Source organism: Ranitomeya imitator, chromosome 3, assembly GCF_032444005.1.
Source record: "Ranitomeya imitator isolate aRanImi1 chromosome 3, aRanImi1.pri, whole genome shotgun sequence".
NCBI classification, from domain to species: Eukaryota; Metazoa; Chordata; class Amphibia; order Anura; family Dendrobatidae; genus Ranitomeya; species Ranitomeya imitator.
The window spans coordinates 438,729,729-438,753,204 of NC_091284.1; the positions used below are offsets into that span (position 1 = coordinate 438,729,729).

At 42.0% G+C, this 23,476-nt stretch overlaps 1 protein-coding gene across 1 annotated transcript in view; it reads right to left on the reverse strand.

The window, feature by feature from the left end:
• Positions 1–23,476, reverse strand: part of RAD51C (RAD51 paralog C) — a 112,147-nt gene that overhangs the window by 68,833 nt on the left and 19,838 nt on the right. Inside the window, exons 3-4 of the mRNA XM_069757346.1 lie at positions 15,714–15,880; positions 13,118–13,251 (exon numbers count right to left, since the gene is read on the reverse strand). Of these exons, the coding sequence (XP_069613447.1) occupies positions 13,118–13,251; positions 15,714–15,880 (301 nt within the window). The remainder of the gene's footprint in view (positions 1–13,117; positions 13,252–15,713; positions 15,881–23,476) is intronic.

The window sequence follows — 23,476 nt, forward strand, 5'->3', positions numbered from 1 at the left end:
CCCCAATCATGTAACAATGTCCCCTGCCCTGTAATAATGTCCCCAATCATGTAACAATGCCCCCTGTCCTGTAATAATATTCCAAATCATGTAACAATGTCCCCAGTCCTTTAACAATGTCCCCAATCATGTAACAATGCCCCCTGTCCTGTGATAATGTCCCAAATCATGTAAAAATGTCCCCTGTCCTGTAATAATGGCCCTAATCTTGTAACAATGTTCTCTGTCCTGTAATAATGTTCCCAAGCCTGTAATAATGTCCCCAGTCCTTTGACAATGCCCTCAATCATGTAACAACATCCTCTGTCATGTAATAATGTCCCCAATCATGTAACAATGCCCCGTCCTGTAATAATGTTCCCAAGCATGTAATAATGTCCCCAATCATGTAACAATGCCCCCTGTCCTGTAATAATGTTCCCAAGCATGTAATAATGTCTCCAATCATGTAATAATGTCCCCTGTCCTGTAATAATGTCCCAAATCATGTAATAATGTCCCCTGTCCTGTAATAATGTCCCAAATCATGTAACAATGCCCCCTGTCCTGTAATAATGTTCCCAAGCATGTAATAATGTCCCCAATCATGTAATAATGTCCCCTGTCCTGTAATAATGTCCCAAGGCATGTAACAATGTCCCCTGTCCTGTAATAATGTCCACAATCATTTAACAATGTCCCCTGTCCTGTAATAATGTCCCAAATCATGTAACAATGTCCCCTGTCCTGTAATAATGTCCCCAATCATGTAACAATGCCCCCTGTCCTGTAATAATGTCCCAAATCATGTAACAATGTCCCCTGTCCTGTAATAATGTCCCAAATCATGTAACAATGTCCCCTGTCCTGTAATAATGTCCCCAATCATGTAAATGCCCCCTGTCCTGTAATAATGTCCCAGATCATGTAACAATGTCCCCTGTCCTGTAATAATGTCCCCAATCATGTAACAATGTCCCCTGTCCTGTAATAATGTCCCCAATCATGTAACAATGCCCCCTGTCCTGTAATAATGTCCCAAATCATGTAACAATGTCCCCTGTCCTGTAATAATGTCCACAATCATGTAACAATGTCCCCTGACCTGTAATAATGTCCCAAATCATGTAACAATGTCCCCTGTCCTGTAATAATGTCCACAATCATGTAACAATGTCCCCTGTCCTGTAATAATGTCCCAAATCATGTAACAATGCCCCCTGTCCTGTAATAATGTCCCAAGGCATGTAACAATGTCCCCTGTCCTGTAATAATGTCCCCAATCATGTAACAATGCCCCATGTCCTGTAATAATGTCCCAAATCATGTAACAATGTCCCCTGTCCTGTAATAATGTCCCCAATCATGTAACAATGTCCCCTGTCCTGTAATAATGTCCCCAATCATGTAACAATGCCCCCTGTCCTGTAATAATGTCCCAAATCATGTAACAATGTCCCCTGTCCTGTAATAATGTCCCAAATCATGTAACAATGTCCCCTGTCCTGTAATAATGTCCCCAATCATGTAACAATGCCCCCTGTCCTGTAATAATGTCCCAAATCATGTAACAATGTCCCCTGTCCTGTAATAATGTCCCCAATCATGTAACAATGCCCCCTGTCCTGTAATAATGTCCCAAATCATGTAACAATGTCCCCTGTCCTGTAATAATGTCCCAAATCATGTAACAATGTCCCCTGTCCTGTAATAATGTCCCCAATCATGTAACAATGCCCCCTGTCCTGTAATAATGTCCCAAATCATGTAACAATGTCCCCTGACCTGTAATAATGTCCCAAATCATGTAACAATGTCCCCTGTCCTGTAATAATGTCCCCAATCATGTAACAATGCCCCCTGTCCTGTAATAATGTCCCAAATCATGTAACAATGTCCCCTGTCCTGTAATAATGTCCCCAATCATGTAACAATGTCCCCTGTCCTGTAATAATGTCCCCAATCATGTAACAAGGCCCCCTGTCCTGTAATAATGTCCCAAATCATGTAACAATGTCCCCTGTCCTGTAATAATGTCCCAAATCATGTAACAATGTCCCCTGTCCTGTAATAATGTCCCCAATCATGTAACAATGCCCCCTGTCCTGTAATAATGTCCCAAATCATGTAACAATGTCCCCTGTCCTGTAATAATGTCCCCAATCATGTAACAATGCCCCCTGTCCTGTAATAATGTCCACAATCATGTAACAATGTCCCCTGTCCTGTAATAATGTCCCAAATCATGTAACAATGTCCCCTGTCCTGTAATAATGTCCCCAATCATGTAACAATGCCCCCTGTCCTGCAATAATGTCCCAAATCATGTAACAATGTCCCCTGTCCTGTAATAATGTCCACAATCATGTAACAATGTCCCCTGTCCTGTAATAATGTCCCCAATCATGTAACAATGCCCCCTGTCCTGTAATATTGTCCCAAATCATGTAACAATGTCCCCTGTCCTGTAATAATGTCCCAAATCATGTAACAATGTCCCCTGACCTGTAATGTCAATGTGTTCTATCTGTGAATAATATGTATCTACCTCACCGATGTTCGAATGCGGCTTTACCTAAAGGTTGGAGTATCCCTCTGTTTTGCAGACCTGCCCATGAACTGTATTGCGTCTCCAATAACAGCAGATCGCCAGGTATTAACCCCTTAATGACCGCCGATATGTCTTTTTTACTGACCAGACATCCAAGAGAATAGTATCCCCATACAGGTGACAATCCAGCAGCTGGCGGCTGTCCACTAAAGCTGACAATTTGCTGTATCAGCCACCATCAGTGTTTGCACTGTCCATATCTGTTTAACCCCTTAGATGCTGCTGTCAATAGTGACTACATCATATAAATGGTTAACAGAATGCGGGGGCTTCCTCTTTAACCATATTGGCACCCTGAGATCATGATCGCATGGTCCTGATATTTGTCATGGCAATCCACTGCCAAATAGCGGCCTTAGGCCATGTGCACACGTTGCGGATTTCCTGCGGATCTGCAGCGTTTTTTACCATGCAGAAACGCTGCAGATCCGCAAGTGATGTACAGTACAATGTAAAACAATGGAAAAATTAATGCTGTGCTAGTGGTGCAGAAAACTTTGCACTGAAAACGCTGCGGGTTAAAAGAAGGAGCATGTCATTTATTTGTGCGGATCTGCAGCGTTTCTGCACCCATTGACTTGCATTAAGTCGGGCACATCCGCAGCAAAACCGCAGATCTAAAAAAGATCTACAGTTTTGCTGTGAAAAACGCTGCAGATCGGGAGGGGGGAAGAGTGTATGGGCGGAGACTGTTTGTGGGCGGAGAATGTGTGTGTGCGGGGAAGATGTGTGTGTCTGTGTGCGGCGATCTCGAGGGTCTGCGGGGATCGCAGGGCTGTCGGGCGTCTGTGCGGGGCTGCTGGGGGTCTGCGGCGGGCTGTCGGGGGGTCTGCGGCGGGCTTTATTTTTTTTTTAACGCTTTCACAACTCTAGTATTAATAATGGATAGGCATCTTATTGACGCCTCTCTATTATTAACCCGGCTTAATGTCACCTTACAATAGCAAGGTGACATTAACCCCTTATTACCCCATATCCCACCGCTACTCGGGAGTGGGAAGAGAGGGGCTAAGTGCCGGAATTGGCGCATCTTACAGATGCTCCATTTCTGGGGCGGCTGCTGGCTGGTATTTGTAGCCGGGGGGGCCAATATCCATGGTCCCTCTCTAGGCTATGAATATGAGCCCGCAGCTGTCTGCGTAGCCTTTCCGGCTATAAACTATAGGGGGACCCCACGTCATTTTTTGGGGGGGTCCCCCTATTTTAATAGCCAGTAAAGGCTACACAGACAGCTGCGGGCTGATATTCATAGCCCAGGAGGGGCCATGGGTATTATCCCCTTCCCAGGCTACAAATATTGGCCGTCAGCTTTCCCCCTCTGGCGCAGAAAATTGCGCGAGAGCCCACACCATTTTTTTTCCCGTTTTTTTTTTTTATGTTCATTAACCCCTAAGCCCTGAGGGTGGTTTGCACGTTAATGACCGGGCCAATTTTTACAATTCTGACCACTGTCCCTTTATGAGGTTATAACTCTGGAACGCTTCAACGGATCCCAGTGATTCTGACATTGTTTTCTCGTGACATATTGTACTTCATGATAGTGGTAAAATTTCTTTGATATTACCTGCGTTTATTTGTGAAAAAAATGGAAATTTGGTGAAAATTTTGAAAATATCGCAATTTTCCAACTTTGAATTTTTATGCAATTAAATCACAGAGATATGTCACACAAAATACTTAATAAGTAACATTTCCCACATGTCTACTTTACATCAGCACAATTTTGGAACCAACATTTTCATTTTTTTTGTTAGGGAGTTATAAGGGTTAAAAGTTGACCAGCAATTTCTCATTTTTACAACACCATTTTTTTTAGGGACCACATCTCATTTGAAGTCATTTTGAGGGGTCTATATGATAGAAAATAATGAAGTGTGACACCATTCTAAGAACTGCACCCCTCAACGTGCTCAAAACCACATTCAAGAAGTTTATTAACCCTTCAGGTGATTCACAGGAATTTTTGGAATGTTTACCGTATATACTCGAGTATAAGCCGAGATTTTCAGCCCAAATTTTTGGGCTGAAAGTGCCCCTCTCGGCTTATACTCGAGTCAAGGTGGGTGGCAGGGTCGGTGGGTGAGGGCGCTGAGGCATACTTACCTGCTTCCAGCGATCCTGGCGCTCCCCGCCTGTCCCATGGTCTTCGGTGCTGCAGCTCTTCCCCTCTTCAGCGGTCACGTGGGACCGCTCATTAGAGAAATGAATAAGCGGCTCCACCTCCCATAGGGGTGGAGCCGCCTATTCATTTCTCTAATCAGTGGTGACAGTGACCGCTGATAGAGGAAGAAGCTGCGGCACCGAAGACAGCTGTACGGGGGAAGGAGCCGGACGCCGGGACCAGGTAAGTATCGCATATTTACCTGTCCACGTTCCAGCCGCCGGGCACCGCTCCATCTTCCCGGCGTCTCTCCGCTCTGACTGTGCAGGTCAGAGGGCGCAATGACGCATATAGTGTGCGCGGCGCCCTCTGCCTGATCAGTCAGTGCAGAGAGACGCCGGGACCGGACGCTGGGAGCTGCAAGCAAGAAAGGTGAGTATGGCATTTTTTTTTTATTGCAGCAGCAGCAGCAATGGCACAGATATATGTGGAGCATCTATGGGGAAATATGAACGGTGCAGAGCACTATATGGGGCACAGCTATGGGGAAATATGAACGTGCAGAGCACTATATGGCACAGCTATGGGGAAATATCAACGGTGCAGAGCACTATATGGGGCACAGCTATGGGGAAATATCAACGGTGCAGAGCACTATATGGGGCACAGCTATGGGGAAATATGAACGGTGCAGAGCACTATATGGCACAGCTATGGGGAAATATGAACGGTGCAGAGCACTATATGGCACAGCTATGGGGAAATATGAACGGTGCAGAGCACTATATGGCACAGCTATGGGGAAATATGAACGGTGCAGAGCACTATATGGCAGAGCTATGGGGAAATATGAACGGTGCAGAGCACTATATGGCAGAGCTATGGGGAAATATGAACGGTGCAGAGCACTATATTGCAGAGCTATGGGGAAATATGAACGGTGCAGAGCACTATATGGCACAGCTATGGGGCAAGAATGAACGGTGCAGAGCACTATATGGCACAGCTATGGGGCAATAATGAACGGTGCAGAGCACTATATGGCACAGCTATGGGGCAAGAATGATCTATTTTTATTTTTGAAATTCACCGGTAAATGCTGCATTTCCACCCTAGGCTTATACTCGAGTCAATAAGTTTTCCCAGATTTTTGTGGCAAAATTAGGGGGGTCGGCTTATACTCGGGTCGGCTTATACTCGAGTATATACGGTATTTAAAAATGAACATTTAACTTTTTTTTCACAAAAAATTTACTTCAGCTCCAAATTGTTTTATTTTACCAAGGGTAACAGGAGAAAATGGACCCCAAAAGTTGTTTGTACAATTTGTCCTGAGTACAGAACCGTTAAAATAAAAAATCATATTTTTTCACAAAAAAATATCTTTTCGCCCTCAATTTTTTATTTTCCCAAGGGTAAGAGAAGGAATTTCACCCCAAAAGTTGTTGTGCAATTTGTCCTGAGTACGCTGATACCCGATATGTGGGGGTAAACGACTGTTTGGGCGCATGGCAGAGCTCGGAAGGGAAGGAGCGCCATTTGACTTTTCAATGCAAAATTGACTGGAATTGAGATGGGACACCATGTCGCGTTTGGAGAGCCCCTGATGTGCCTAAACATTAAAAATCCCCACAAGTGACACCATTTTGGAAAGTAGGCCCCCTAAGGAACTTATCTAGATGTGTTTTGAGAGCTTTGAACCTCCAAGTGTTTCACTACAGTTTATAACGCAGAGCCGTGAAAATATATGTTGCGTTTGGAGAGCCCCTGATGTACCTAAACAGTGGAAACCCCCAATTCTAACTGAAACCCAAATCCAAACATACCCCTAACCCTAATCCCAACAGTAACCCTAACCACACCCCTAACCCTGACACACCCCTAACTCTAATCCAAACCGTAAATGTAATCCAAACCCTAACTTTAGCCCCAACCCTAACTTTAGCCCCAACTCTAACCCTAACTTTAGTTCCAACCCTAGCCCCAACCCTAACCCTAGCCCTAACCTTAACCCTAGCCCTAACCCTAACGGGAAAATGGAAATAAATACATTTTTTTAATTTTATTATGTTTCCCTAACTAAGGGGGTGATGAAGGGGGGTTTGATTTACTTTTATAACATTTTTTATAGCGGATTTTTATGATTGGCAGCTGTCACACACTAAAAGACGCTTTTTATAGCAAATTTTTCCATATTTTGGTCCACAGAGTCATGTGAGGGCTTGTTTTTTTGCAGGACGAGTTGACGTTTTTATTGGTATCATTTTCGGGCATGTGACATTTTTTGATCGCTTTTTATTCTGATTTTTGTGAGGCAGAATGATCAAAAACTAGCTATTCATGAATTTCTTTTGGGGAGGCGTTTATACCGTTCCGCGTTTGGTAAAATTGATAAAGCAGTTTTATTCTTTGGGTCAGTACGATTACAGCGACACCTCATTTATATCATTTTTTTTATGTTTTGGCGCTTTTATACGATAAAAACTATTTTATAGAAAAAATAATTATTTTGGCATCGCTTTATTCTCAGGACTATAACTTTTTTATTTTTTTGCTGATGATGCTGTATGGCAGCTCATTTTTTGCGGGACAAGATGACGTTTTCAGCGGTACCATGGTTATTTATTCCATTTTTTGTTCGGCGGTATGATAATAAAGCGTTGTTTTTTGCCTCGTTTTTTTTTTTTTTTTCTTACGGTGTTTACTGAAGGGGTTAACTAGTGGGACAGTTTTATAGGTTGGGTCGTTACAGACGCGGCGATACTAAATATGTGTACTTTTATTTTTATTTTTTTTTATTTAGATAAAGAAACTTATTTATGGGAATAATATATATATATATATATTTTCTTTATTTAGGATTTTTTTTTTTTTTACATATGTGGAAATTTTTTTAAAAACTTTTTTACTTTGTCCCGGGGGGGACATCACAGATCGCTGATCTGACAGTTTGCACAGCACTCTTTCAGATCAGGGATCTTACTTACAGGGCTGCAGGCTTACCAAGTTTCCAAGTTCATGTTTGGTCGCGGTGTGCCGGTGGTTAATGTGCCGGGAGCAGTCCGTGACCGCTCCTGGCACATGCTGCCGGATGTCAGCAGCGATAGGCAGCTGACACCCGGCCGCGATCCCCCCGTGAGCACGGCTGATCGCGTATGATGTACTATCCCGTCACTGGGAATTAAGTCCCAGGTCACCTTGACGGGATAGTACGTCATATGGGATTAAGGGGTTAATCAACATCGGCCTATCTATGGATATATCTATCTATAGATATATCTATAGATACATAGATGTTTCTATCCATATATCTATCTTGCTAATTTCACACATCAGGTTTTTGCCGTTTTTTGAAAAAAACTGATCCGTTTTTTTTTCTGCTGGATCCATTTTGTCTCATAGAGTTGTATTAGCGCCGGATTGCGCCTGATGACCACATGTTTCATCCGTTTTTTGCCGGATCCGTCAAAAAGCTGTTTCTGTCGGAAGGAAAACACATACAGAGGAACGGTTTTTCTGCTCGGCGAAAAAACGCACAGCAACGGATCCAGCAGAAAAAATGTATGAAACTGAGATGTTAAATGATGAATCCGGCCTCCGAATCCTTTTTTTCATGCATTTTTCCATTCAAATCAAGCACATTTTCCGTTCGCTCTGTCTTTTTAAAAAAAAATAAAATCATCAGTTTTTCACTATTTGCAACGGATCCGTTTTTTCAAAAATTCACCGGATCCTGCCTGACGGAAACAAACTGATGTGTGAAAAAAGCCTAAATATCCATATATCTATCTAACATAGTAACATAGTAACATAGTTAGTAAGGCCGAAAAAAGACATTTGTCCATCCAGTTCAGCCTATATTCCATCATAATAAATCCCCAGATCTACGTCCTTCTACAGAACCTAATAATTGTATGATACAATATTGTTCTGCTCCAGGAAGACATCCAGGCCTCTCTTGAACCCCTCGACTGAGTTCGCCATCACCACCTCCTCAGGCAAGCAATTCCAGATTCTCACTGCCCTAACAGTAAAGAATCCTCTTCTATGTTGGTGGAAAAACCTTCTCTCCTCCAGACGCAAAGAATGCCCCCTTGTGCCCGTCACCTTCCTTGGTATAAACAGATCCTCAGCGAGATATTTGTATTGTCCCCTTATATACTTATACATGGTTATTAGATCGCCCCTCAGTCGTCTTTTTTCTAGACTAAATAATCCTAATTTCGCTAATCTATCTGGGTATTGTAGTTCTCCCATCCCCTTTATTAATTTTGTTGCCCTCCTTTGTACTCTCTCTAGTTCCATTATATCCTTCCTGAGCACCGGTGCCCAAAACTGGACACAGTACTCCATGTGCGGTCTAACTAGGGATTTGTACAGAGGCAGTATAATGCTCTCATCATGTGTATCTACATCTATGCATTTCATTCCTTCTATCTATCTATCTATCTATCTATCTATCTATCTATCTCATGCTAGCGTCACACTTGGCGTAGGAAAATACGGTCCGTTTTTTACATGCAGTGTTCTGTATGTAATCCGTTGGCAAGACTTTCATTGGTGGAATTTTTGCGCAATACGCTGACAAACGCAGCATGCTGCGATTTTCTACGCCTGTAAAATGCGGCTGCGAAATATACGGTAGATAGGAGCTGCCCCATAGAGAATCATTGGTCCGTGTGCAATGCGTAGTTTTTGCGCCTCTCATACGTCCGTAAAACTCTAGTGTGACGCCGGCCTCATTCCTCCTATCTATCTCATTCTTTCTTTCTATCTATCTGTCTGTCTACCTGTGTGTAATGGAGTGTGGGTTGGACAAGAAATGACATTACAAATCTTTTTTTTTGTTTTTGTCAGTAATAGATCTTTATTTAGCTTTCAAAAACGCATACAAATCTGCATGGAAAAAACGCATCAAAAAACGCATCAAAAACGCAACAAAAACGCACCTGCGTTTTCTGGGAAGAGAGGAAAGAATCTGTAGCAGAAATTCCTAAAGGCCCCTTCACATTAAGCGACGCTGCAGCGATACAGACAACGATCCGGATCGCTGCAGCATCGCTGTTTGGTCGCTGGAGAGCTGTCACACAGACCGCTCTCCAGTGACCAACGATGCCGGTAACCAGGGTAAACATCGGGTAACTAAGCGCAGGGCCGCGCTTAGTAACCCGATGTTTACCCTGGTTACCATGCTAAAAGTTAAAAAAAACAAACACTAGATACTTACCTACCGCTGTCTGTCCTCCAGCGCTGCGCTCTGCTTCTCTGCTCTCCTCCTGTACTGTCTGGGAGCCGGAAAGCAGAGCGGTGACGTCACCGCTCTGCTTTCCGGCTCACAGCCAGTGCAGGAGGAGAGCAGAGCACAGCGCTGGAGGACAGACGGCTGTAGGTAAGTATCTAGTGTTTGTTTTTTTTTACTTTTAGCATGGTAACCAGGGTAAACATCGGGTTACTAAGCGCGGCCCTGCGCTTAGTTACCCGATGTTTACCCTGGTTACCAGTGAAGACATCGCTGGATCGGTGTCACACACGCCGATCCAGCGATGTCTCCAGGGAGTCCAGCGACGAAATAAAGTTCTGGACTTTGTTCAGCGACCAACGAACTCCCAGCAGGGGCCTGATCGTTGGTCGCTGTCACACAGAACGATTTCATTAACGATATCGTTGCTACGTCACAAATAGCAACGATATCGTTAACAATATCGTTATGTGTGAAGGTACCTTTAGGCTAATCCGCAACGTGTGCACATACCCTTAGGCTATGTGCCCACATATATGTGAGTCCTGCAGATTTTTCCGCAGCGGCTTTGATAAATCTGCAGTGCAAAACGCGCTATGGTTTTTACTGCGGATTTATCGCGGTTACTTTTGCGGTTTCCGCTGCGGGTTTACACCTGCAGTTTCCTATTGGAGCAGGTGTAAAACCGCTGCGGATTCCGCACAAGGAAGTGACATGCTGCGGAATGTAAACCGCTGCGTTTCTGCACGTTTTTTTCCGCAGCATGTGCACAGCGTTGTTTCCCATAGGTTTACATTGAACTGTAAACGCATGGGAAACTGCTGCGGATCCGCAGCAAAATCCGCATCGTGTGCACATAGCTTTAGAGTCTGACGGCTGTTGTAACCTGTTCACAAGTTAGCGACGTTTAGGTGGTAAAAATCAATTTTTTCATTCCCATTATGCCACTTTACATTAATTCCTGAAAATCAACTGAAGTGTAAATAAACTACCTGACAGCAGTTTTCAATATGTCAGCAGGTGCTGTTTTTAAAATGTTAGCACTTTTGGGGTTTTTCCAATATATATAGGACCGAAAGTCACTTCAAACCTGGATAGGTCCCTAAAAAAATAATTTTGTAAATTTCCTTGGAAAAACTAAAAATTACTGCTACATTTTTAAACCTCCTGAAATGCTAACAAAATAAAATAACATTTTACTAATGGTGCTGATGTAAAGCAGACATGAGGAAAATGTTATGGATTAACATTTTCTATAGTATATCTGGATTAAAGGGATAATCATTCAAAGTTTGAAAATTGCAAATATTTTTAAATTTTAAAAATTTGGCCCAGTCACTAAAGGGTTAAAGAAGCCAGACCCAAAGTGATCTGCTGATCTGTGAGTCAGATTCTCTATATTAAAAAGGATTGTCTTCCTTTAGAATCCTCAAAGTTATTATTATTTACATATCCACTAAAGAATACATCCACATTAGCTTACAGAGGACCTATCACCGTTTTAAATATTAATCTAAATATTAATGACTAGGAAAAATGAAATATTTCCGCTCTAAATTTGGTGAGTAGATTAGAGTCGACAGAAGTTGGGCTCTCCACTGTCTCACTATTTTGACAGTTTTGGGAGGCTTCCAGTTTGTGAGCTAGCAGATATCACTCTGCAAGCTTGTAAACATTGCGAACATGTGTGCTGCTGCCGTCATGATGGATGTATTGATAAGTGAAGCAATGTAAGAATACCTCCTATATATTATTGAGCAGCAGGAGTAAACTAGAGGAAACAGCTATAGAAGTAAATCCCATCAGTTTACTCTTCATTATAGCTTTTGAGAGCTGTGTGCTTGTGTATGTAGTCAGATGAACCCTTATCAAGCAGCTATTTCCTCTTTGAGTAGATTAACCCCTTACAAGCAGTATCTGCCTCATTTATTTGAGCAATATAATACAAATGGACACCTTATTACATGGCTGATAACTAACAGAATAGTATTTATTTTCAGAAACGTTCTAGCTCCTGGCTAGGGGTGAACAAAACTATTGTCCGATTTGGCTACTTAATGGGGATTCATTGATGATTTAAAGGGAATCTGTCAGCAGGCTTTTGCTATGTAATCTGAAGACACAGGAGATAGAGGCTGAGACACAGAATTCAGGGATGTGTCACTTGTCCAAGTGTGTACTGTGTACTAACTGTGAAGGATTTATCACTAACAGATTAACATTACCGAGTAGACCGGCAACACCCCCTCCCCCTGTAATAAGCAGCTCACTGTCTATGGACTTTGTACACAGGGAGCTTGATGTTGGCGGGGTTAGCTTTCTCAGCTCTGCTTCATTGCTAAATCTAAAAGTTCTGATTGTGCCAGAACCATTGCACCCAGTAATCTTAGTGATACATCCTTGGATTCAGATTCCCTTTGCCCACATCAGGCTGCTCTCAGATGAGGTAGCAAAAACCTGCTGACAGATTTTTATACGAACAAGTGAATAAGTTGTCACATTTATTGTCTAAGGACTAGCAACTCTACAAAACATCAAAACAAACAAATTGGTAAGTCCACCTTGAATCCTGACCAGATCAGAACACAAAAACCTTTCTAGAATTCAGATGCTTTAGGAAGTCATCCTCTACCCTCACGGTTGGTATCTTCCAGCAAACAGAATCTCACCAAACTGTGAGATTACTTGGTAAATATAAGTACAATCTATATTCCTCTAATATTGAGGAAAAAACTGGTAAGGATACGTATTTGGTAAACATCTTATACATTTCATTTACTGGTGGTTTTTCAGAAATGATAGGTACTCTAGAATTACTGTAAGTGTCACATTTTTAGATGACGCATTACATTTGTGAATACAATGGCCAGAAAAGTCAGAAAAATAGTGGAAAATGCCTGTTGCATTAGCGCCCTCTGCTGGCGAATATAAAAAGTTCAGTAGAAGAATAGGGGAATCCTATATACCTGCCCATCATAGTGAACTCATTACTGTTGTAAGTAAAATATTAGCCTGCTTTGTGTGTATAAGTTGGGCAAGAGAGCATGCTTAAGGAGATGACACTACTATAAAACGACATTAACATACTATGTAGAAATCGAACAGTACAATATGTGATTTTAAGAAATCCCCATCGACTCAATGATTGACTATGAATGACAGTACTGTATACACTTGGACACCTTACCTTGGAATGCTGGGCTATAAAGTCTGGCAGGACAAGTATCTGTGCAAGAAGCTCAGTACAGTTGTGGCAGCTGAAGTAATGTATGTTGGACAGTATGTTGCTGAGAGTGAACGTCTGCATAGCTATTTTCTGATCTAACAAAACAGAAATAAAAAAAATAAATTGTTCATTATAGGCATGCTGAGTGTCTTCATGGAGCAGAATAGGATGCACTTCTATCTGTAAAGGCTCAAATTAGGTGAAGATCCGATGGGTTACTGAAGGGAGTTTTTACATGCAAGGAAATAAGCTTTATTAGCTCAAGCAGCTTAATGCTATTTTTCATGTTGCTGAGATTTTTCTTTTTTTGTGACATCTTGTTTCGTTTTTCCATGCACTTATTATTTTTTCTATAGTACACCTTATGGAAAAAAAATGCCTTAAAATGACTATCTGTCCTATTATAAGAGGTATTTGGACCCTACTAGAGAACATTGAAAGAAGTTCTGGTCTGCACATTGTGTGCTCGATTCAGTCCTTTGAAGTAGCAACTCCACGTGTACCACTTGTGAGTGTATAAAAATACAGCAGTTATGAAATTAAAAGTATTTTATAATTACCATGCCACAAACATTCCATGCAATATTCATTTTTTAATGGGAATCTGTGGCCAGGTTTTTTCCAAGTAGGGGCAGAGACCCTGATTCCAGTGCTGTATTACATACTACCGTGATACTTTCTATATTAAAAAACAAAAAAACAAAACACACTATTTTATCTGCTGCAGATCTACCAGCAGTTCTCTGAATTCTGAGCTCTGAACAATCCAATCCACACCAGTGATTGGAAGATTTCTGTGTACACTGTGCATATGTAAGGGGGTGGGGATCTGAATATGTGGTTCATCAATGCTTCTATGGCACATGTGACCAAATGTCACCATCTCCTCAGCGAACCAAATAAGGTAGAACCAGGAGGTGAAGGAAGCGTTTCTGGAGGGATGAGCCTGAAGAGAGCACGGGGTCAAGTGGTAGCTGTGGCACAGGTATCAAATATGAAAGGCCGAAATACCAAGGCGGGAAGCCAGTTGGCGCCAACCAGTGACACTGGGAGGGCTTATGAACGTAGAGGTAGAGCGACCGAAGAATGGTTGAAGACCAAGGCAAGCGGAACATCAGGGGCCAAGCACCGAAGCCCACACTGCGCTGGTCAAGACCCAAAGTCCAGTCTTCGCAAGTCAAGAACTGATACCTGGACGCTGCAGGTCAAACACTGAAGGCCAAACACTGATCATCACCAGGGGTCGGAGGTCTGTCATGGTGACCAGTGGACGTGAGTGAGCCGGGCAGTTAGTTCCAGAGTAGACGTATGGTACAGAGCGCAGGCTGGGTTGCAGGAGGGACTGGGGACGGCCTGATTAAGCAACACTCATAGGGCATGGAGTGACTTGTTACTAAGGAATTGCGGCCTAGCGAGAAATATCGGAGACCTCTGTTAGTGCCAGTATAATAACTAGAAGCGCCTGAAGGACTCATTGCACTGATGGAACCAATGTTGCGAGAGACGTTCGTGTAGTTACAGCAGAAGAACATAAAACGCTGTCCACACTAAGATAGCAAGATAGAAGATAGTATGGATACTGAAATCGTTGCATTGTTGTTATCTCCGTTATTGTGTGCTTTCTTACCCTGTACTCAAACAACTGACTGATTCCATAATGAACACTTTCATTTCTGTGGTAGAAAAATAAATAGCTTTAGTTGGTCATTTCTGCGTCATCCTTATCCGCGTGCTGCATCTCAGTAACCTGTTCACACATAGGCAGGAACTGACAATCAGTGGTGGGCGAAGTTATAAAGAGCTCATGAATAAGCTTGATCTCCCGGCTTCAGGTTTAGGCTACGTTCACATTTGTGTTCTGCCGGGCTGCGTCGGGCGCAGCCGCGGTGACGCATGCGCCATGCGCCCCTATATTTAACATGGAGGCGCATGGACATGCGTTTGCATGCGTTTTGCGATGCATGCGTCTTTTGTGCCGCAAGCATTAGGGCGCAGAGGACGCAGCTTTTTTTTTTTGCGTCCAAAATCCGGCAAAAAAAGGACGCATGCGTCGCAAAACTATGCATTTTGCATGCGTTCTTGTTTGCGTTGTGCGTTGCGTCGTTGACGCAGCCCCGCACAACGCAAATGTGAACGTAGCCTTACTGGTCCTTCAGAGATAAAACAGCACAGGCTAAAGCACTATCTACCTGCAGATTATCACTATATCTGGAAGTGACAGGCTTCCTTCAATGAGAAACTAGTTATTTGTACGACTATTCTGTGCAAAGCTAGTTTTTATTCCAATGGTATACATAACTACTGTATAATTACCCAGAGATCCTAGAAGTTCTAGTGTAGCACTGACGTTATTGTGTATCTCTATGTCACCACGTTTCAAATAGAACAGGCCTTAAAAATAAAACAACTATACTACAATAAAGAAAAAAAAATATTAAAATGTGTGAGTAAACCATTCACTTCTTACTAGCATAGTGCTGCACAAGTAACAAAAAAAGAATTCATAGAACGTTCTTCCTTGATTTGCCCTTCCATGTTTTGTTTCTTCCACACCTACCATCTTGCTGATGAGCCTGTGTAATAAGGCTGCAGTGCAGAACACAAGCATTGGCGATGTCCACCATCCTCTCCACCACGAAGCAGCCCTCTGTGTCAATGTACACCGTTTCACCATCAACCCCTCCAAAGCACTCGGGGATCTGTACATCCACGGCAAGCTGCATGCTGAAAAAGACCAGTGATTAGGACAGGAAGAGAAACTCCAAGTGGCACAAACAATATACATTTTTTCATTTTTCTGTCTATGGAGCCTTTTTGTACAGGACGAGTTGTAGTTTTGAATGATGCCATTCATTTTACTATTCAATGGATTTTATTTTTCCCATTTTTCAGACCAATTGTGGTGAAATTAGAAAGAAAATGCAATTCCACCATGGTTTCCTGTTTTTTTGTTCTTCTTGGCTAAATTTGGTGGTTAACAGTTACGGTACTTTGAATCACGATTCTCCAAATAAGTACAATACCAAATTTCTATAGATTTTTTTTTCATTTAACTGGAGAGAAAAACCTAGAAATTTGTAAAAAAATAAAAAAAAAAACGGTCTGTGACATCATATTTTGAGATTCCCGGTCATTTTTGTTCTTCCATCAATTGAACTGAGGGCTTGTTGGTTTTTTTTTTTGCGTGGCGCGCTAATGGTTTTATAGATATAGCTATGTAGAGAAGAAGCGGGCACCGCATTAAAAACATCTAAAATCACATAAAATGTGAAACATAGTGAAGACTCACAGTAAGGCATGATAGTAAATACGTAACAATAAGAAAAACCCTCTGGGCCTAAGTTGGCAATGCTGCAATGAACCAAGTGTATCAGCTGGAAAAATATGATAGAGTATAACTGACAAAGCATATGCCAACAATGGGATGATTTCAAGCGCTTAGGTATAATTTCTCAGCAAGTATATAGAATGGCTTAAACATTGCCTCAGGGTATGTGCACACATTGCAAATTTGCCTGTGGATTTTTCTGCACTAAATCCGCACCTTTTGGCAGAAAACGCAGGTGCGTTTTTTGCACGGTTTTGATGCGGTTTTTTTATGCAGATTTGTATGAGTTTTTGAAAGCTTAATAAAGATCTCTTATTGAATAAAAAAAAAAAAGATTTGTGATGTTATTTCTGTCCAACCTCCTCTTTTACATTTGTCCAACCCACACTCCATTACACACAGACAGACAGATAGATAGACAGACGGGTAGATAGATAGAAGGAATGAGATAGATACAGTAGATACATAGATAGAAGGAATTAGATATAGATAGATAGAATAGATAGAAGAAATGAGAGATAGATACATAGAAGGAGTATGATAGAATAGATAGAAGGAATGAGATAGATAGATAGATAGATAGATAGATAGATAGATAGATAGATAGATCTATGGATAGATGTAGATAGATATATGGATAGATATATCTATAGATAGATAGACGGATAGATATATCTAAAGATAGATATATGCATATCTATCTCTATATATCCATAGATATATAATAGTAAGGCTGATGTTTATTAATGAACAATATGTTTAATTTTTGGAAAAAAATGGCGTGGGCTCCCGCGCAATTTTCTGCACCAGAGGGGGAAAGCCGACAGCCAGGGGCATTATATTTGTAGCCTGGGAATGGGGTAATACCCATGGCCCCTTCCCAGGCTATGAATATCAGCCCGCAGCTGTCTGCGTAGCCTTTATTGGCTACTAAAATAAGGGGACCCACCCAAAAAAAATTACGTGGGGTCCCTCTATATTTTATAGCCAGAAGGCCAGACAGCTGCGGGCTGATATTCATAGCCTAGAGAGGGGCCATGGATATTGCCCCACCCGCCGGCTACAAATACCAGCACCCAGCCGCCCCTGAAATGGTGCATCTGTAAGATGCGCCAATTCCGGCACTTAGCCTGTCTCTTCCCACTGCCGTGTAGCGGTGAGATATGCTGTAATAAGGGGTTAATGTCACCTTTGTATTGTAAGGTGACATTAAGCCCGGTTAATAATGGAGAGGCGTCAATACGACACCTATCCATTATTAATCCTATAGTAGTGAAAGATTAAAAAAAAAAAGACACAGCCAGAATAAAGTATTTTAATATTCTTAATTTCACCACACTTACCATACTCGATCGCCTGCAAAAAATAAAAAATAATAAACTAACCGTGTACTCCCTGTCCGACACAGTCCAATTAATAACGAGTGTCCCACGACGATCTCCCCTATAGAACAGTGACATCGGGTGATGTCACTGCTCTATAGGGCCTCCAGTGACACACTGACCGGAGACAATGGCTCCTGCAATGCATCACTGAAGAGGTTACTGTAGTTCAGGCTCTCACTTTATAACAAAGCTGTGTGGGAATTTTCCCACACAGCACTGCCACAAGTGAGAGTAGGAACTATTTCTCACAGCGGCGGAGGGATACAATGTGGAAGGATACCTTCCGTCATTGTATCCCGGAGCCCCTGGAGAGCGGTCGCATCATCTGATGTGGCAGGTCTCCAAGAGAGATCGTCATGGGACACTCGTATTAATTGGATTTCTGAGGATCAGGGAGTATATTGTTTGTTTATTATTTTTAATATTTTTTTTTTTTTTACAGGTGATCAATGGCTTCGGGGATCAAGGTGATGGTGAGTATGTACTCTATGTTGTATGTACTGTATGTATGTTGTATGTTCTGTATGTTGTATGTACTGTATGTTGTATGCACTGTATGTATTGTATGTTGTATGTTCTGTATGTTCTATGTTCTGTATATGTGTGTATTTGTTATTTTTTCTAAACTTGAACACCATAGCCAGATGAAGGGACTATACTGTCACATCATCTGGCTATCTGTCACTGTAGCAGGCATAGCCGGATGGGACTAGTACATACAGCCCCGCACACACCCACGCACAGACACACACAGCCCCGCGATCCCCGCAGACCCCCACGATCGCCGCACAGCCCGCGATCACCGCACAGCCCTGCGATCCCCGCACAGCCCCGCGATACCTGCAGACCCCCGCACAGCCCTGCGATCCCTGCAGACCCCCGCACACAGACACACACATCCCGCAGACCACTGCAGACACATACAAACACCGGCACACAGACCCGAACATCTTCTCCGCACACAGTCTCCGCCCACACTCCATCCACACACTCTTCCCCCTCCCGATCTGCAGCGTTTCTCGCACCCAACTCCGCAGCAAAACTGCAGATCTTTTTTAAACCTGCAGTTTTGCTGCGGATTTGCCTGACACAATAGAAGTCAATGGGTGCAGAAACGCTGCAGATCCGCACAAAGAATTGACATGATGCGGAAAATACAAGGCTACGTTTCTGCGCGTTTTTTCCGCAGCATGTGCACAGCGGATTTGGTTTTCCATAGGTTTACATGGTACTGTAAATCGCATGGAAAACTGCTGCAGATCCGCAGCGTCAAAAACCCTGCGGATCCGCGACAAAATCCGCAAAAGTGTGAAATTGGCCTCAGGGTATATGAAATAAGCAATTATATGAACACATGCATAAACAATGCTATTTAATCATGCCAGGTATCATTTACCAGGATGAAAGTGAAGACCCTAAAAATATATCCGTCTTATAATGCTAATTAGTAAAGGTAATGCCTGTCAAATTTCTTAAGGACTAAAGAAATACCATGTTTCTACAATAAGACCATGATAACCTATATGTCCTAAAAGTGATAACATATACATCAAAACAAACTACGGTATATTTGCCCATGCCTGTAAAGGGTAGAAAATATGCCACGTCACTGTAATAGGTCATTAAATAGTCACATGCATAGAAAAAAAATATATTTAATCATCCCAGATGACAGTTTGCCAAGATAAGGATAAAAGCAGTAAAAGTATAGCGGTCTTATAATGCTAATTGGTAGAAATAATGCATATTTAAATTCTGAGGACTAAAGAGATACCATGTTTCTATAATAAGAACTTGATGCCCTGTATGTCCTAAGACAGATAATAGTAGCCGATATATCAAAGCAAGTTATACTTACTCAGGCCAATGGGGAATAGAAAATATGCCAAAAATATGGTCTTATTTATAACATTTTTATATGTTTTTATTGCATTTTTTAGGGAGAAGTAGTGGCTAGTGATGAGTGAACGTGCTCGGATAAGGTGTTATCTGAGCATGCTTGGGTGCTAACTGAGTGTCTTCGGTGTGCTCAAAAAAATATGTTCGAGTCCCCGCAGCTGCATGTCTTGCAGCTGTTAGATAGACGCTACACATGTAGGGATTACCTGTTTGTCAAGCAGGGGTGTGATTTAACCCCTTAGTGATGGAGCCAAACTTTTGAAATCTGACCAGTGTCACTTTATGTGGTAATGACTCTGCTACGCTTCAACAAATTCCAGTGATTTTGAGATTATTTTTTCGTGACACATTATACTTTATGACAATAGTAAATTTAGGTCAATATGTCGGCTTTAGATCAGGACCATTTGTAAAATGTTCTTTTATTTTTTTAGCATTTTAGGAGGTTTAAAAATGTAGCAGCAATTTTTCATTTTTTCCAAGGAAATGTACAACATTAATTTTTTTAGGGAACTATCCATGTTTGAAGTGACTTTAGGGGTCCCATATATTGGGAAACCCCCAAACGTGATACCATTATAAAAAAAGCACCCCCAGACATATTGAAAACTGCTTTCAGGTAGTTTATTAACTATTCAGGTGCTTTACAGGAATTAATGCAAAGTGGTATGACAGAAATTAAAATGTGTATTTTTACCACCTAAATGCCGGTAACTTCTGAACAGGTTACAACAGCCGTCAGACTAAGGCCGCCATTTGGTCGTGAACTACCATCGCAAACATCAGGACCACACAATCATGATCTGAGGGCACCAATTGGGATGAAGAGGGAGCCCCCACACTGTTAACCATTTATAATGATGTAGTCACTATTGACAGCAGCATCTAATGGGTTAAACAGATATGGACGGTGCCAACATTGATCGTGGCTGATACAGCAAGTTGTCAGTATAGTGAACAGCTGACAGCTGCTGGATTGTCACCTGTATGGGGACACTATTCTCTTATATCTCAAGTCAGTTAAAAGACGTATTGGCTGTCATTAATGGGTTAAACTTCTACTGTATAATTTTTTCCTTCGGGTTTACAAACCTTTTTTTTTCTTCTTTTAGTCTCCTCATGGGACCTACAATCTACAGGGTGGGCCATATTTGCCTCATCACTGAACATAATATTCTGTGTAAACTGAGGGTCCTGTTCAAATTTTTGTTTTGCCCATTCTGCAAATTCAGAGCGCCGATCTGGCATCAGTTGAACATCCCTTCGGTGGATATTAGCTACTCACAAATGGCACCCTTACAAAATCCAGCTGCTGCAGCATCTCAACGAGGATGACCCAGATCGGTGCGCTGAATTTGCAGAATGGGCAAAACAAAAATTGGAACAGGACCCTCAGTTTACACAGAACATTATGTTCAGTGATGAGGCAAACCTTTTTGGGTGGGTCATTTATATGGATACACCTAAATAACATGGGTGTATCCATGCATGTCTCTGGAGAACGAGTCCTACTCACCAGCTTTTACTACTGCCTTTGTGAGAGCATCCCGTGCAGCCGAGCTAGATGATCGTTGTACTTATAGACTCTCATCCACAATGAAATTGCAGCACCAAGAAGGGGAAATTGTGGAATTTTGGAAGTCACAGGATCCATAGATATTGCCATATGTGAGAAGAAAGAGAAGGCACTCACCGATCTAAAATTCCCAACTTTATTTCATCTTCATATTAAAAATTCCATGGCCGGGGTGTAAGAAAACGGAGCCCTTGTGAGCAGGGATAGACGATGGCCGTTTCGCGCTGTGCTTGCGCTTCCATGGGTCAGCATATGTGAGGATGTGACGAAGGAAGAGATATGCCGGCCACAACACACTCCCCTCTGCCAAACTCCTCCCACTTACCACGAAATACAAAACATTAAAAAGCACAAATTAAAACAAATTACACATAATCCTGAATACTCAAAATGAAAGATGCCATCTTTTGTGAATATCAAAGCTCATTAGTAGTTCCAACATTTCAAATTGATTCCTACATTCTATTACCAAGATGTATTTACCCAAGCATAAACCGAGATCATCTCTTACAAAAATACCGACATATCCACCCTGTCATTGAAGCCCAACGGACCCATAGCGCCAGTGCGCATGATCCATTCCGCTTCACATCTGAGTAACAGAATAACCAAATTACCTCCTTGCACTGATAAGCTGACCTTTTCAACCCCTGCAAACGTTAGTACCCCAAGGTTCCCGTCATGTTTATCATTAATATGGGAAATTAATCTAGGACTCCCTTTCCAGATGAAATAGATTTAAAATGGTCCCGAAACCTAACGTACAGGGGGCGTATCGTTTTCCCTATATAAAAATACTTACACGGGCAGAAGATGACATACACTACATGATCCGTCTTACATGTTATAAACCCAGTAACCAAATGATCTGTTGCTCCCATACGCAAAAGATCATTTGGTTACTGGGTTTATAACATGCAAGACGGATCATGTAGTGTATGTCATCTTCTGGCCGTGTAAGTATTTTTATATAGGGAAAACGATACGCCCCCTGTACGTTAGGTTTCGGGAACATAGAATGTAGGAATCAATTTGAAATGTTGGAACTACTAATGAGCTTTGATATTTACAAAAGATGACATCTTTCATTTTGAGTATTTAGGTGTGTACGCAATGCTCTCGCTGGAAAGGTATCTTAGATATTCAGGATTGTGTGTAATTTGTGCTTTTTAATGTTTTCCCCTGAGAGAATGCAGCCCCACCACAGAATATAATGCAGCCCCCCCATAGACACTATCACAATAGTCCACTTCAATCAATAATTTATGGCACTTCCAAGACTATTACTACCAAGTTGCGGACTTACATACCACTGCCGCATGAAGAGATCCATACATTTGTATTAAAATCAAGTTATACTTTATTAACATTCATTTAAAATTATCCACAGAAAAATGAAACATAAATAAACAAAAAGTGTCCAACGGAATGGAACAGAATGGAGCTCTAATTATATATATTGTATATCCTAATGTTAATAGTCAGCCTACTTAGCTGTCACAGTCCCATAGGGGTTGAAATGCAGTGCATAGAATCACCTAATGGAAATCCTGATGGTGAAAATTCACCTGCCCTGGTTAATCGTGCATTATAAACAGCCTATGTCAATGCAAATAGCCTATATAGCAACATTATTCCCAGACCATAATAGTCCTACATACAGATCGCTAACATGTAGAGAATCTTATATGGCACTTACTCAGGACACCGATATTCCCAGGAGACCGTGATAGGAAATCAGAGCCCACCGAACCCTCCAGGTGCGCCCCGACGCGCGTTTCGCCCACAAGCTTACGCCCCCGGAAGAAGCTTGTGGGCGAAACGCGCGTCGGGGCGCACCTGGAGGGTTCGGTGGGCTCTGATTTCCTATCACGGTCTCCTGGGAATATCGGTGTCCTGAGTAAGTGCCATATAAGATTCTCTACATGTTAGCGATCTGTATGTAGGACTATTATGGTCTGGGAATAATGTTGCTATATAGGCTATTTGCATTGACATAGGCTGTTTATAATGCACGATTAACCAGGGCAGGTGAATTTTCACCATCAGGATTTCCATTAGGTGATTCTATGCACTGCATTTCAACCCCTATGGGACTGTGACAGCTAAGTAGGCTGACTATTAACATTAGG